This window comes from Oncorhynchus gorbuscha, linkage group LG12 (genome assembly GCF_021184085.1).
Source record: "Oncorhynchus gorbuscha isolate QuinsamMale2020 ecotype Even-year linkage group LG12, OgorEven_v1.0, whole genome shotgun sequence".
Classification (NCBI taxonomy): domain Eukaryota; kingdom Metazoa; phylum Chordata; class Actinopteri; order Salmoniformes; family Salmonidae; genus Oncorhynchus; species Oncorhynchus gorbuscha.
This window is the reverse complement of record NC_060184.1, coordinates 14,214,159-14,226,465: the sequence shown is the minus strand read 5'-3', so window position 1 is coordinate 14,226,465 and position 12,307 is coordinate 14,214,159. Positions and strand designations below refer to the sequence as shown.

The window sequence follows — 12,307 nt, the reverse complement described above, 5'->3', positions numbered from 1 at the left end:
GATCAGAGAGAAAGGTCACCTGTTCGTGGGCAGAACGAGCGTAGGACGTATAAAGATGCACTAGAGATCTCTTATCTTTGCCATCTTTGTCTTTGTCTGATGCCACCAGCTATTGAGGGCTTTTTCTCTTTTAAAGTGGTCAATTTCCTCTCCTATGATTGTCTTGGCAGTACATAGGTGCATACCACCACCTACTGTGCCGGAGTGTGTGAAGTCAGAACACGTCAAAGTTGGTGATTTAATTATGAAATGTTTACTCAGGAGTATAATTCATTGGCTGACACCTCCTGCTGACTTGGATGGAATTATTTAATCCTTCTTAAACCCATAGCAAGTCCCACCCAGTTGGCTACTTCAAAATGGTTAAAGCCCTCAATTGCACTGTCCATGGTAAAACGGGTTTTGGCGCCCTCTATCCAACTCTATTGTACGATGCCGGGGGAAAACGCTCCGACGTCCGCTGCCGTTTCAGGAAGCCATGTTCTCTTCCGCTCTTCAGCAAATATTTATGATCAGGGTTTCATTTTCATTAGTAACCACCTCTGGAGACGTGGCTGCTGCTTTACAAGAGTCATAAATTATTGGGTCTCTAACTTACTGTGATCAAGGCCTCCTGAGGACAGAGAGGCCTGTGCCACATCCGCAGAGGACAAACTCACTGATATCTCTCTCTCTCTCTCTCTCTCTCTCTCTCTCTCTCTCTCTCTCTCTCTCTCTCTCTCTCTCTCTCTCTCTCTCTCTCTCTCTCTCTCTCTCTCTCTCTCTCTCTCTCTCTCTCTCTCTCTCTCTCTCTCTCTCAAAAAAAACAAGAGAAGAGGAATGAAGTGCATATACAAGTAAGACACAAACTATTACCACCACCAGAGACTAGATTCACCAGGCTGATTGACCTGTAGAAAAGTAGCTGTCGCAAAGGTGTCCATTTTCTATTCATGCATAGTTGTTGTCAACCATGTATTATACATTAGAACAACTGTTCAGGACAGGTTACTCAGTAGTCTACTAGGGAGTTTATCGTGCAAAAACATTGAATATGATGCCACCTAGTGCCAGTGGACCGTCCTAAAGGTATCCACAAATATACAGAAGCCTTAATTGAAATGCAAGAGGTATTTGTCTCAAATGTGTGTGTGAGTATGTAAGTGAGTATATATATATATATATATATATATATATATATATATATATATATATATATATATATATATATATATATACAGACAGACAGACAAAGACATTTTAGCCAATCAAAACACAGAATAATTTGCAGTTGTTACCTGAAGAGTGGGCCTGTTTTATTTGTCAGTTTTGAGGCCTAGCTCTTTCTCTGTCAGAGACACAACCGCTGGTCCTTAACAACCAGGGCTGGCACATTTCACCTCCTCCAGAAAGAACACTCTCCCCGGGGTCATACTGAGACACGTCCACAGCTCCCCACCGTCTTATTGTTTAATCTAAATATAAAATAAATCAGAGTCCTAGCTCACTGTCAGTTAGTGACGTAACTGATCGTTCCTTCAGAGACTCAGGGCTGGCACACCTGATGTCATCGGCCAGGAAAGCTTTCTTCTGGTTCTTCTGCAGCCACTTCCACAGGTCCTCCACCTTCTTATCACACACCCAGGGGTTCTGGCTGAAGGCCACCCAAAGATAATTGCTTGTCCATGGGGAGGAGAGCTGCTCCAGCAGGATGTTGGAGATGTGACCAAGCCGGTTGAAGTTGAGAAACAGGAACTCGAGGCGATGGAGCCCCTGAAGGAGAGTCGGGGGAAGCTTCTCCAGTTGGTTCTCCTGGAGGAAGAGGTGCGTCAGGTTTGGGGTGTTCCTGAAGGCGGAAGGGTCCAGGGCGCTGAGTTGGTTCCCCTCCAGGTTGAGCCTCTCTAGGCTGCTCAGAGGATTCAGTGCCCCCGCCAGGAGCTTCTCCAGGCGGTTATGGGAGAGGTCAAGGTTCTTCAGGTGGCGTAGTTTCTGGAACAGGGCTGTGGGTACGGCCGTCAAACGGTTCCCTGACAGGTCCAGCCAGGTGAGGTTACTGTTGTCAGGGAGCCAATCAGCATCCACACCACTGATCAGGTTGTTCTTCAGCACCAGGTCACGCAGCGGAGCGTGGCTGAAGACATATGGTGGCAGGAAGTGCAGGTGGTTCCCTGTGAGATCCAACGTGTGCAGGTGAGGGACAGCTCTGAGGAGATCTGAAGGAAGTGTGCTCAGGTTGTTGTAATATAGTTGGAGCTCTTTCAGAAGGGGCGTGACCTGTAAGTGGTGGGCAGTAATCGTGCTGAGGTTGGTGGATTGGATGGACAAGGAGGTGGTGTTGCCTGGGAGACCATCGGAGGGGAACTGGGAAAGGGAGTCGTCACTGCAGACCACCTTGGTGTCGCTGGAAGAGAAATGGCAGGTGCACATGTCTGGGCAAGAGAGGGCGCCATTGTTATGGCTGCAACAACAGGTCAGCACACACAGAGGAAGGAGGAACCAGGTGCTCATCTTTCTAAAACTGTGAAACAAAGAGATAGTTGGGCCTCAAAACATACATGATTTAATATTTGCGGAAGTGTATGTTAACGCAAAAGACATAGGTGACTCATAAATCATAAAGAATTCCTTAATGCTCTGTAACATCAAGTCCATTATACATGCAGTTGTTTTAATGGATGACACTATTCTGATCGGTATCTTTTAATGTTCGTTATAATCATAAGTCGTAAATAATGCATAACAAATAACTTGAGTTATAGTTTTTTTCAGATACAGATAAAAGTATTGTTTGTCAAGAGGATTAAGACACAGTAATTAAATCAAAGTCCTTTAGTTCACCTTACCTGAAGTCTTGCTGTCATTCATGTTTTGTTGCCTTCATTGGCTTGCTTGTTTCATCTGCTCTTACGACTATTTCAATGCTCCTTATATAAAATGTGTGTGTGTGTGTGTGTGTGTGTGTGTGTCAGGCTATGCACCAGACAGAGTAAATAATGAGTGGGTTTAGATAAAGTCCACAACCTGTTTTTGTGGATTTATTGCAAAATGTAAACAAAGAAATAGAAACCTGGGCAACTGGGGAATTTCCATTCTTAGTCATTCATCATACGCTTATTTTTTTGCTGTAACTATTTTTGGGGTAGTTGAAAACATGACATGGGCACTCTACACAACAACAACAAAATATCATGTAAATTAGCAGTTGAATTTCAGCTATTTCTCTGTTACGTTCGTTGTTGGAATGAGACCAAGGTGCAGCGTGTAGGGGAACATCTTACCTTTATTTGAAATTAACACCAAACAAATACAAAATAACCGTAAAGTTCTGCAGGAACTAACCAAATCAAGATCATGCAACTGAAGGTGGGAAAAAGGGCTGCCTAAGTATGATCCCTAATCAGAGTCAACGATAAACAGCTGCCTGTGATTGAGAACCATACTAGGCCAACAAAGAAATAGAAACATAGATTTGCCCATCCAAGTCACACCCTGACCCAACCAAATAGAGAATAAAAAAGGCTCTAAGGTCAGGGCATGACAATTTTGGTAATTTTTTACAGGTCAAATATAAATTGTTGATGTGAACAAAGAGACTGCGGTGGCCTGTTGTTTGCATTTCCTTCAGTTATGTTCAGAGATTAATATCAGTACGTGTTTAATTAAGCCTTTAACATCTGACTACTTTTACAACAATTTTACTTCATACATCATTATTTAATAGGCATATTATTCAGTCAAGACGTGGGGCCAGTTGGTGGGGTATTTATACCCCTTTCTGACAAACTAAGGTGCTAGAGACAAGGATAGGACACCAAGATGTGGTTCTTCTGTAGCTCAGTTGGTAGAGCATGGCGCTTGTAACGCCAGGGTAGAGGGTTCAATTCCCGGGACCACCCATACGTAGAATGTATGTACACATGACTGTAATTTGCTTTGGATAAAAGCGTCTGCTAAATGGCATATATTATTATTATTTATTATTATAAGATAAGTCATTTAAAATTCCAATTCAGGTCACTTTTTTATTTACGTGGATGTGTGCATTATTATGATGAAAATACACAATATGCAATAGACCAACATTACCTTAGATTCATTTGAGATATGAGTTCAATAGACCGACATTACCTTAGATTCATTTGAGATATGAGTTCAATAGACCAACATTACCTTAGATTCATTTGAGATATGAGTTCAATAGACCAACATTACCTTAGATTCATTTGAGATATGAGTTCAATAGACCAACATTACCTTAGATTCATTTGAGATATGAGTTCAATAGACCACAGTTTGAGATAGGTTAAAGTGATAATTCATAATCTGAGTGAAAAAGGTTTGATGGATCAGAGTCCTAGCTCACTGTCAGTTAGTGACATAACTGATCGTTCCTTCAGAGACTCAGGGCTGGCACACCTGATGTCATCGGCCAGGAAAGCTTTCTTCTGGTTCTTCTGCAGCCACCTCCACAGGTACTCAACCTTGCCATCGCACACCCAGGGGTTCACCGTGAGGTCCAACCCCTGCTCATCAATGGAGTGAAGTTGGTCCAGCAGACCAGGAGGGATGTGGCTCAGCAGGTTATCATCCAGACTCAGGTGCGCCAGGTTTGGGAGGCCATGGAACAGGGTTGTTGGCAGTTGTCCAAGCCGGTTCTCCAGAAGAAACAGGTGTGTCAGGTTGAGGTTGTTACTGAAGGTAGACACGTCCAGGGTGCTGAGTTTGTTCCCCTCCAGCGTCAGCCTCTCCAGTTTGGTAAGAGGGTGTAACGAATTTGGCGGGAGCTTCTCCAGGCGGTTATGTGAGAGGTCAAGGTTCTTCAGGTGGCGTAGTTTCTGGAACAGGGCTGTGGGTACGGCCGTCAAACGGTTCCCTGACAGGTCCAGCCAGGTGAGGTTACTGTTGTCAGGGAGCCAATCAGCATCCACACCACTGATCAGGTTGTTCTTCAGCACCAGGTCACGCAGCGGAGCGTGGCTGAAGACATTGGCGGGAAGCTGATCCAATGCGTTACCCGAGAGAGCCACCGAGAACAGGTGAGGGACACCCCTGAAGAGATCTGAGGGAAGGGTGCTCAGGTTGTTGTTGTACAGGTAGAGCTCCTGTAGAAGGGGTGTAGCTCTCAGGTGCTGTTCTGAGATGGAGCTGATGTTGGTGAACTGGATGGTGAGGGAGGTTGTGTTGCTTGGAAGACCGTAGGAGGGGAACTGGGTGAGGGGGACTTCATTACAGACCACCTCTGTTTTTCTTGGGGATATGTAGCATTTGCAAAGGGCTGGGCAAGAGAAGGTGCCATGGCAACAACATGCCAGAAACAGGAGAGGAAGGAGAAACCAGATCTTCATCACTAAGGCACTGAGCAAGGGAAAAGAGAGAGGAATGCTCATAAATGTTAGTTATTCTCCTGTCGGGAAATAAAAATAGCTTTGCAATTCAAATGCAATTGCTAAAGTGCTGTGCCTATAATGTTATTACCAGCGTAAATAATTGATTTGATTACATTAAATGTGGATATTTCCAACTACAGTAGGTTACATTATTCAGTGCTTAGATCACTAGTATAGACATGTCCTTAGGCTTCTGTCCAAAACTATGAGCATATTGATCAATAAAAAGTTATTTGAAATTTCACTTACCCTGGTTTTATAATTGTCTAAAATAATGCTGTAAATTATACCAGCTCCTGTTTTGTATCGTCCAGTTAGAATGGTTTCAACATTGTAGACGGGAATTAGGAAGGTGGATAGCCTGCCCTACAATCATTAATCATTGAGTAAATAATGAGCGATCAGCACTTGGCGGGAACAAACAGTTCCAAAAGTGAATCACAAACCTCTGGAGAAATAGGCCTACATACATCTGTGTCATATTTCTTTCACGTTTTTCAAACTCACTGACCATCATATAGGCAGGCACAACTATAACTAAACATACAGTATATAGGCTAAACATACAGTATATAGGCTAAACATACAGTATATAGGCTAAACATACAGTATATAGGCTAAACATACAGTATATAGGCTAAACATACAGTATATAGGCTACTGTTGTAACTGTATAGTTTGTCATCCATGTAATGTAATATAACGCTTCTTTGAAATACAAGCCATACAAATTCGGGGGCGCACTTCAACGCTCACTATGTGATGGCCAAAAGGTTATTGCTTGAAGTAATATACTGGAAAAATGCTCAGCCACCTGTCCAATTCTCTCGGGTAGACTGACTACACGCTGTCAAGTCAATCCGGCAACTAACAGGAGTGATTGGAGACTACAAGTATCATTATTTTTTACCCAATACCTAGACAATATGCTAACGTCACCCGTAGACGACTCGAACATTTTGTTACACTTGTTAAATTATAGTACATTCTGCTTATGTTTAGTGTCTAAAATCCCGTCGATTGTTCTCGTAGCAAGAGCGAAGTCTTCCAAGGGATTCAGCCTGAAGGGCTTGCTGTTGGAGTTGACTGGGTAAGTTAAGGACATCTCCACACGTCTGTACTCACATAGCTGTGTTTCAGACTAGCCTATTGGTACATGTATGTAAAACTTAAGCATACATAGCCTAATTTCCACGGATAAATTGAGACATAAAAACAACGGGTTTTATTTTTGTTTGGGGGGGGGTTCTAGTACATTTCGATGTTTTTGTAATAACTAGGAAGCACCAATGATGGCTATTTTGCTATTAATCAACTAGAAAACAGGTTACACCATCAACTACTAAATTAATGTCAAGTGGTTTGAAACATCTCATCTCCTCTGAGTAGGAACAGCATATGACATTCAATGTATTTCTTCTAAAGCATACTTCATGAGATATACGCCTATAACCCATCAAAGATGCATTTCCGATAACGTTTCCAGATGCTATACCTACAGTCCTGTCTACCTTCTGAAATAACTTTGATCCCCCCTGAACTCTTCCTCAGCTTTCATTAACTTTGAAGCGACGTGTAGGGGGAGAGGGGCTTAAACTAGGCATTCTATACTGTACTGGTCTCAGTATAGCTCGGCTGCAGCTGTGGTGCCCCATTACACTGTCACTCGACCCACTGGTAAATGTCAACTGGAAATGGATGGGGTACAGACTGATGGGGAGCGTCTGACTTTGGGAGAAAGGAGTGAGGGGAACCAGGGTGTCAGTTGGCAGCATGGTAAAGGCAAGGGCGACTCCTAACCCAACACCTAGCTACCTTGTCAAGAGATTCGGATTCAGATGTAATAGCTAAGGTGTTGGGTTGACAGTCTAAATGTCCCGGGTTCAAGGTCAGGTCGGGACAACCTCATGACTTCACTACAGTACAACATACTACAGAAATCAGACTCCCCTAATCCTAATTCCCTGCAGTACAGTTTTGTGATTTAGTGTGTTGCATACATGCAGCCTGTGTGTCTGGTCACTGCTGGTACTGGCGTCTAAATGAATCCACTGTCCCTCTGTGTCTGTCCTGTCCCTCTGTGTCTGTCTGTCCCTCTGTGTCTGTCTGTCCCTCTGTGTCTGTCCTGTCCCTCTGTGTCTGTCCTGTCCCTCTGTGTCTGTCCTGTCCCTCTGTGTCTGTCCTGTCCCTCGGTGTCTGCCTGCCTCTCTCTCTGTCTGTCTGTCCCTCTGTGTCTGTCTGTCTCTCCCTCTCTGCCTGTTCATCTGTCTGACTGTCTGTCTGCATGTCCTTCCATTCCAGATATGTCGTGTTTGTCACCTACCAGATTCACCATGCTGCACCATCTTCCACGTTCCTGGAGTACCCGATACTCATTGCCCAAGGTGAAGTTGCACAAGATGATGCCATCATGTGCAATGATTCGTGCTATGCCCCCATCATGGCACGAGTCATGAAAGGGTGTTCTTCTGTGTGTGTGTGTGTGTGTGTGTGTGTGTGTGTGTGTGTGTGTGTGTGTGTGTGTGTGTGTGTGTGTGTGTGTGTGTGTGTGTGTGTGTGTGTGTAAATAGAGCATTGTGTGTGTGACAGAGAAGAAGATCCTTAAAGTTGAACTTCAGTATTTTACAACTTGATAATGTTTTTTCATCTTGAAAGTATATGGACCAGGAGAAACTGTAATTCCGGGGTTATTTTTTCTTAAAAAAGAGCTAATGTGCGCTAATGTGATTAGCATGAGGTTGTAAGTAACAACAACATTTCCCAGGACATAGACATATCTGATATGGGCAGATGCTTACATTCTCATTAATCTAACTGCACTGTCCAATTTACAGTATCTATTACAGTGAAATAATACCATGCTATTGTTTGAGGAGAGTGCACAGTTATGAACTTCAAAATATATTAATAAACCAATTTGGCACATTTGGGCAGACTTGAAACAACATTTTAAACAGCAATGCAATGGTTCATTGGATCAGTCTAAAACGTTGCACATACACTTCTGACATCTAGTTGCCAAAATCTAACTGCACCTAAACTGGAATAATACACTGTGGCCTTTCTCTTGCATTTCAAAGAAGATGAAAAAATAATAATAAAAAAAGCATGATTTTCTCTTTGTATTATCTTTTACCAGATCTAATGTGTTATATTATCCTACATTCATTTCACATTTCCACAAACATCACAGTGTTTCCTTTCAAAGGGTATCAAGAATATGCATATCCTTGCTTCAGGTCCTGAGCTACAGGCAGTTAGATTTGGTTATTACTTTTTATCCTTCCCATAGACTAGTTACAGAGTGAAGAATCACCTAACATTAACTCCTGAAATCCCCCTTTAACAAGTCTGTTGCATTAACTAAGAGGTGTAAATTGAAGCACAGTGTATTTTTTGTTTTAGACACCGTCCTGCTTCTGCTCATCCTCTATTACAATGGGAAAGCCAAGCACAGCTTGATCTACATTGCACTGTATCCTCCACCCAATCAGAATGCAGATGCTCAGGTAGATTTGACCGATTACAATCTTTCACAGACACAATTATACATTAAAGACCACTGAAAGGGGTGAGCGATGTGAGAGCGTGTATGCTATTTGTGTTTTGCTGAGGGCGATTGCGTTTTAATTGAAGGGGAGTCAGTACAAGTGTCTGACTCTCATGACAACTGTAACCAATCACTGAGTACAAGTGTCTGACTTGCATGACAACCCTGACCAATCACTGAGTACAAGCGGCTGACTCATGACAACCTTAACCAATCACTGAGTACAAGCGGCTGACTTTGACAATCCTAACCAATCACTGAGAAATGACAAACATTGCTCACTGTCAACTGTTGTAGTCTTTAATGTTCCACTCTAGATTTGTAGGGGGATGGAAACTTGTCACACTACAAGATTGGATCATTGATCTGGCTATGGTAAGTATAGCATGTTAGGTCCCACTTTAAACAAACTACAACTTGTAAGGCTTAGTGAAGGATTCATAAACTGTTTATAAGGCCTATATAGATGCTCCAGAAATCATTCAGCTGTTAGGTGACTTGTGTATAGGCCTTAATCCTGTTTCTGAGGGCCCACAGTGGGTGTGCAGGCTTTTGTTCCAGACCAACACAATCATCCAATCATCAAGCCCTTAGTTGAATCAGGTGCATTAGGACGGATCTGCCCTCCGTTCTTACCCAGTGGGGCTTAAATCAGGCTGTCAATGTAAATAAAAATGTGTTCTTAATTGACCTGCCTGGTAAAATAAAGGTAAAAAATAAAATAATCTTCATGTCTGTTCTTGGTCCTGTTTCTACCCCTTCAGAGCCTCTGTACCTTAATCAGTGCCAGCAGTAAGTTTGCCTCTGCCCAGTGCCTGTACCAGTCCAAGGACTCCTCCGGGGTCAGTGCCCTCGCCTGGAGCATATCCTGCTACACCTGCTTGGGTGAGTACCAAGCCAAGGGAGGGGAAGAGACTGTGGTCCAATTCCTCTGCCATTCAAAGTGTGCACTTGTTCACACCCCTTCATGTATTTACAAAGAATGGATTGGTGTAAGGAAATGATGGAAACTCCTGATACTTACATCCAATCCACTGCTTTTAAATCCATGAGGAGTGAACAGGTTGAAGAGTAGAGAATCTGACCACAAGTTTGGTACTAAAACAGTAGGCCTTTTCCATTGGTCATTTTGTATTGTGGGGGTCTGAATGTTTAAATGGATATTTCACCTTTTTGTAATTTGAGTGAACTGTCCCTTTAATACAGTAATGGAGATATCATTGACTGTTTTGAGGGTTTGTTTGTGCGTCTATGTTTTTACACTCAAATCCTCTGTGTTTCAGCGAGGATGTTCACTACAATTATGACAACAGCAGACATACAAGGTCAGTATCTACTGCCTACCTTGTAGAGACTTGGCAATCACCATGTGATCGTAGTCCATAGAGATGTATTAGAGCTCATTTCATACTTTTGCTGAAATAGGGCTTTAGGCCAAGTGGGTCCTCTATGGCTTCGATGAAATAGACCACTTTCTGAAAGTTCAACAGAAGTTATAAACATTAGGAAGTGAGCCCACAGTGATCAGTTTGTGGCCTTTGGTTCTTTGATTCTTCCAGTTCTCACCCGGTTCGCGGTCTTGTCATCGCTCAATGGATTTGTGCTGGCCATGATATTCCACTACAGAAGAGATGTCAAAAAGGTGGAATGAGCTTTGGAGATGAGTCCGTCAGTCACCTGAGTCATATTCTTCAGGCAGCAAACAGAAGAACACAGAATGACTCATGGAGGGACTAACTGGACTTAAAACTGGACTGTCCTATAAAGAAAACTAGCATTTTCACTTGCAAAATGTCTGACTTGTGAAACCACAAACAAGGTCTTATCCACTGGTCTTTTGGTCCCAGAACATGGTATTGAAGCAACCCTTAGGAATAAAAAGTCTTAAATTCTCCAAAATGATGAGCAATACAAGTAAAACACATAATAAAGAATATTCACTGTCTTGTCGAGTACAGTATTTATTCTGATTTTTTCCAACAAGCCATGTAGTAGACAGGCAGTGATATAGAACATAAATTGAATATATTGTTCCAGTTCTGTCTTATGGTCAGCATTGTTTACTGAAGCCTGAAAACTGATGACGAGAAACTCCGGAGGTGAAGTGGGGGAGCTTCCCCTCCCAATCCTAACCATTAGTGGGGTAAATACAAAACTGACCCAGGATCAGCGTCCATTGGGGCGACTGTGGAAGAATATTCCCATATTGTACTTCATGGTTCACCTTATTCGGTCATAAAGACAAACACTTTAGCTTGTTTCCAGATCCATTTGTGCCGTTTTGCCCCTTTGGTTGGTGTTGTTGACAAGACAGCACAAACAGAGCTGGGACTAGGCTACAAACACTTTATTCTGATAATGTAACATGATTTGGATGAAGTAATACACTCATCTAAGTATCAATTGTAGACTAAACTCAGATTTCACACTTTAAATTATATTTTTTATACATAGCCTATCTTGTAACATTACAGGGAAAAATATGTGCAGTGAAATATTTAGTTTTCGTAAAAATAAAACTATCACATACGGTACCAGTCAAAAGTTTGGAAACATCTACTAATTCAAGGGTTTTAATTATTAAAACTTTTATCATACATTGTAGAATAATAGTGAAGACATCAAAACTATGAAATAACACATGGAATCATGTAGTAACCAAGAAAGTGTTAAACAAATGAAAATATATTTTCTATTTGAGATTCTTCAAAGTAGCCACCCTTTGCCTTGATGACAGCTTTGCATACTTGGCAGTCTCTCAACCAGCTTCATGACGTAGTCACCTGGAATGCATTTCAATTAACAGATGTGCCTTGTTAAAAGTTAATTTGTGGAATTTCTTTCCTTCTGAGCCAATCAGTTGTGCTGTGACAAGGTATACAAAAGATAGCCCTATTTAGTAAAAGACCAAGTCTATATTATGGCAAGAACAGCTCAAATAAGCAAAGAGAAACAGCAGTCCATCATTACTTTAAGACATGAAGGTCAGTCAATGCAGAACATTTCAAGAACTTTGAAAGAATCTTCAAGTGCAGTCGCAAAAACCATCAAGGCGCAATGATGAAACTGGCTCTCATGAGGATGCCACAGGAAAGGAAGAACCAGAGTTACCTCTGCTGCAGAGGATATATTCCTTAGAGTTACCAGCCTCAGATATTGCAGCCCCAAAAAATGCTTCAGAGTTCAAGTAACAGACATCTCAACATCAACTGTTCAGAGGAGACTACGTGAAGCAGGCCTTCATGGTTGAATTGTTGAATAAGAAAAATAAACTTGCTTGGGCCAAGAAACACGAGCAATGGACATTAACCGGTGGAAATCGGTCCTTTGGTCTGATAAGTCCAAATTTTGCGATCTCCGCATGTGTGGTTCCCACCATGAAGCACGGGGG

At 42.3% G+C, this 12,307-nt stretch overlaps 2 protein-coding genes across 3 annotated transcripts; one reads left to right on the top strand and one right to left on the bottom strand.

Annotated features, from left to right (window-relative positions):
• Nucleotides 1–1,273: 1,273 nt before the first annotated feature.
• On the bottom strand, nucleotides 1,274–5,775 carry si:dkey-90m5.4 (leucine-rich alpha-2-glycoprotein). Of its 2 annotated transcripts, XM_046291154.1 has the most exons (3): nucleotides 5,616–5,775; nucleotides 4,935–5,334; nucleotides 1,274–2,088 (listed from the first exon to the last, which is right to left on the bottom strand). In XM_046291154.1, the coding sequence occupies exons 2-3, from the start codon at nucleotides 5,322–5,324 to the stop codon at nucleotides 1,471–1,473; spliced, it is 1,008 nt and encodes a 335-aa protein (XP_046147110.1). In that variant the 5' UTR covers nucleotides 5,325–5,334; nucleotides 5,616–5,775; the 3' UTR covers nucleotides 1,274–1,470. The 2 variants fall into 2 exon arrangements, with proteins under 2 accessions (XP_046147110.1, XP_046147109.1); XM_046291153.1 differs by lacking the exons at nucleotides 4,935–5,334; nucleotides 5,616–5,775 and adding an exon at nucleotides 2,823–2,937 and having other exon boundaries at nucleotides 1,274–2,497.
• On the top strand, nucleotides 4,968–10,868 carry LOC123990555 (solute carrier family 66 member 3-like). Its single transcript, XM_046291155.1, has 7 exons — nucleotides 4,968–6,456; nucleotides 7,668–7,750; nucleotides 8,772–8,841; nucleotides 9,234–9,291; nucleotides 9,681–9,801; nucleotides 10,200–10,241; nucleotides 10,476–10,868. The coding sequence occupies exons 1-7, from the start codon at nucleotides 6,293–6,295 to the stop codon at nucleotides 10,565–10,567; spliced, it is 630 nt and encodes a 209-aa protein (XP_046147111.1). The 5' UTR covers nucleotides 4,968–6,292; the 3' UTR covers nucleotides 10,568–10,868.
• Nucleotides 10,869–12,307: the final 1,439 nt, after the last annotated feature.

What these genes read in the sequence shown, in the direction of transcription:
- si:dkey-90m5.4 (XM_046291153.1), bottom strand. Translation starts at nt 2,487, where the DNA reads ATGAGCACCTGGTTCCTCCTTCCTCTGTGTGTGCTGACCTGTTGTTGC.
- LOC123990555 (XM_046291155.1), top strand. Translation starts at nt 6,293, where the DNA reads ATGCTAACGTCACCCGTAGACGACTCGAACATTTTGTTACACTTGTTA. An exon ending in AGCTTGATCTACATTGCACT is followed by an intron (nt 8,842 to 9,233) that starts GTATCCTCCACC and finishes GTTCCACTCTAG; the next exon opens with ATTTGTAGGGGGATGGAAAC. An exon ending in GGATCATTGATCTGGCTATG is followed by an intron (nt 9,292 to 9,680) that starts GTAAGTATAGCA and finishes CTACCCCTTCAG; the next exon opens with AGCCTCTGTACCTTAATCAG.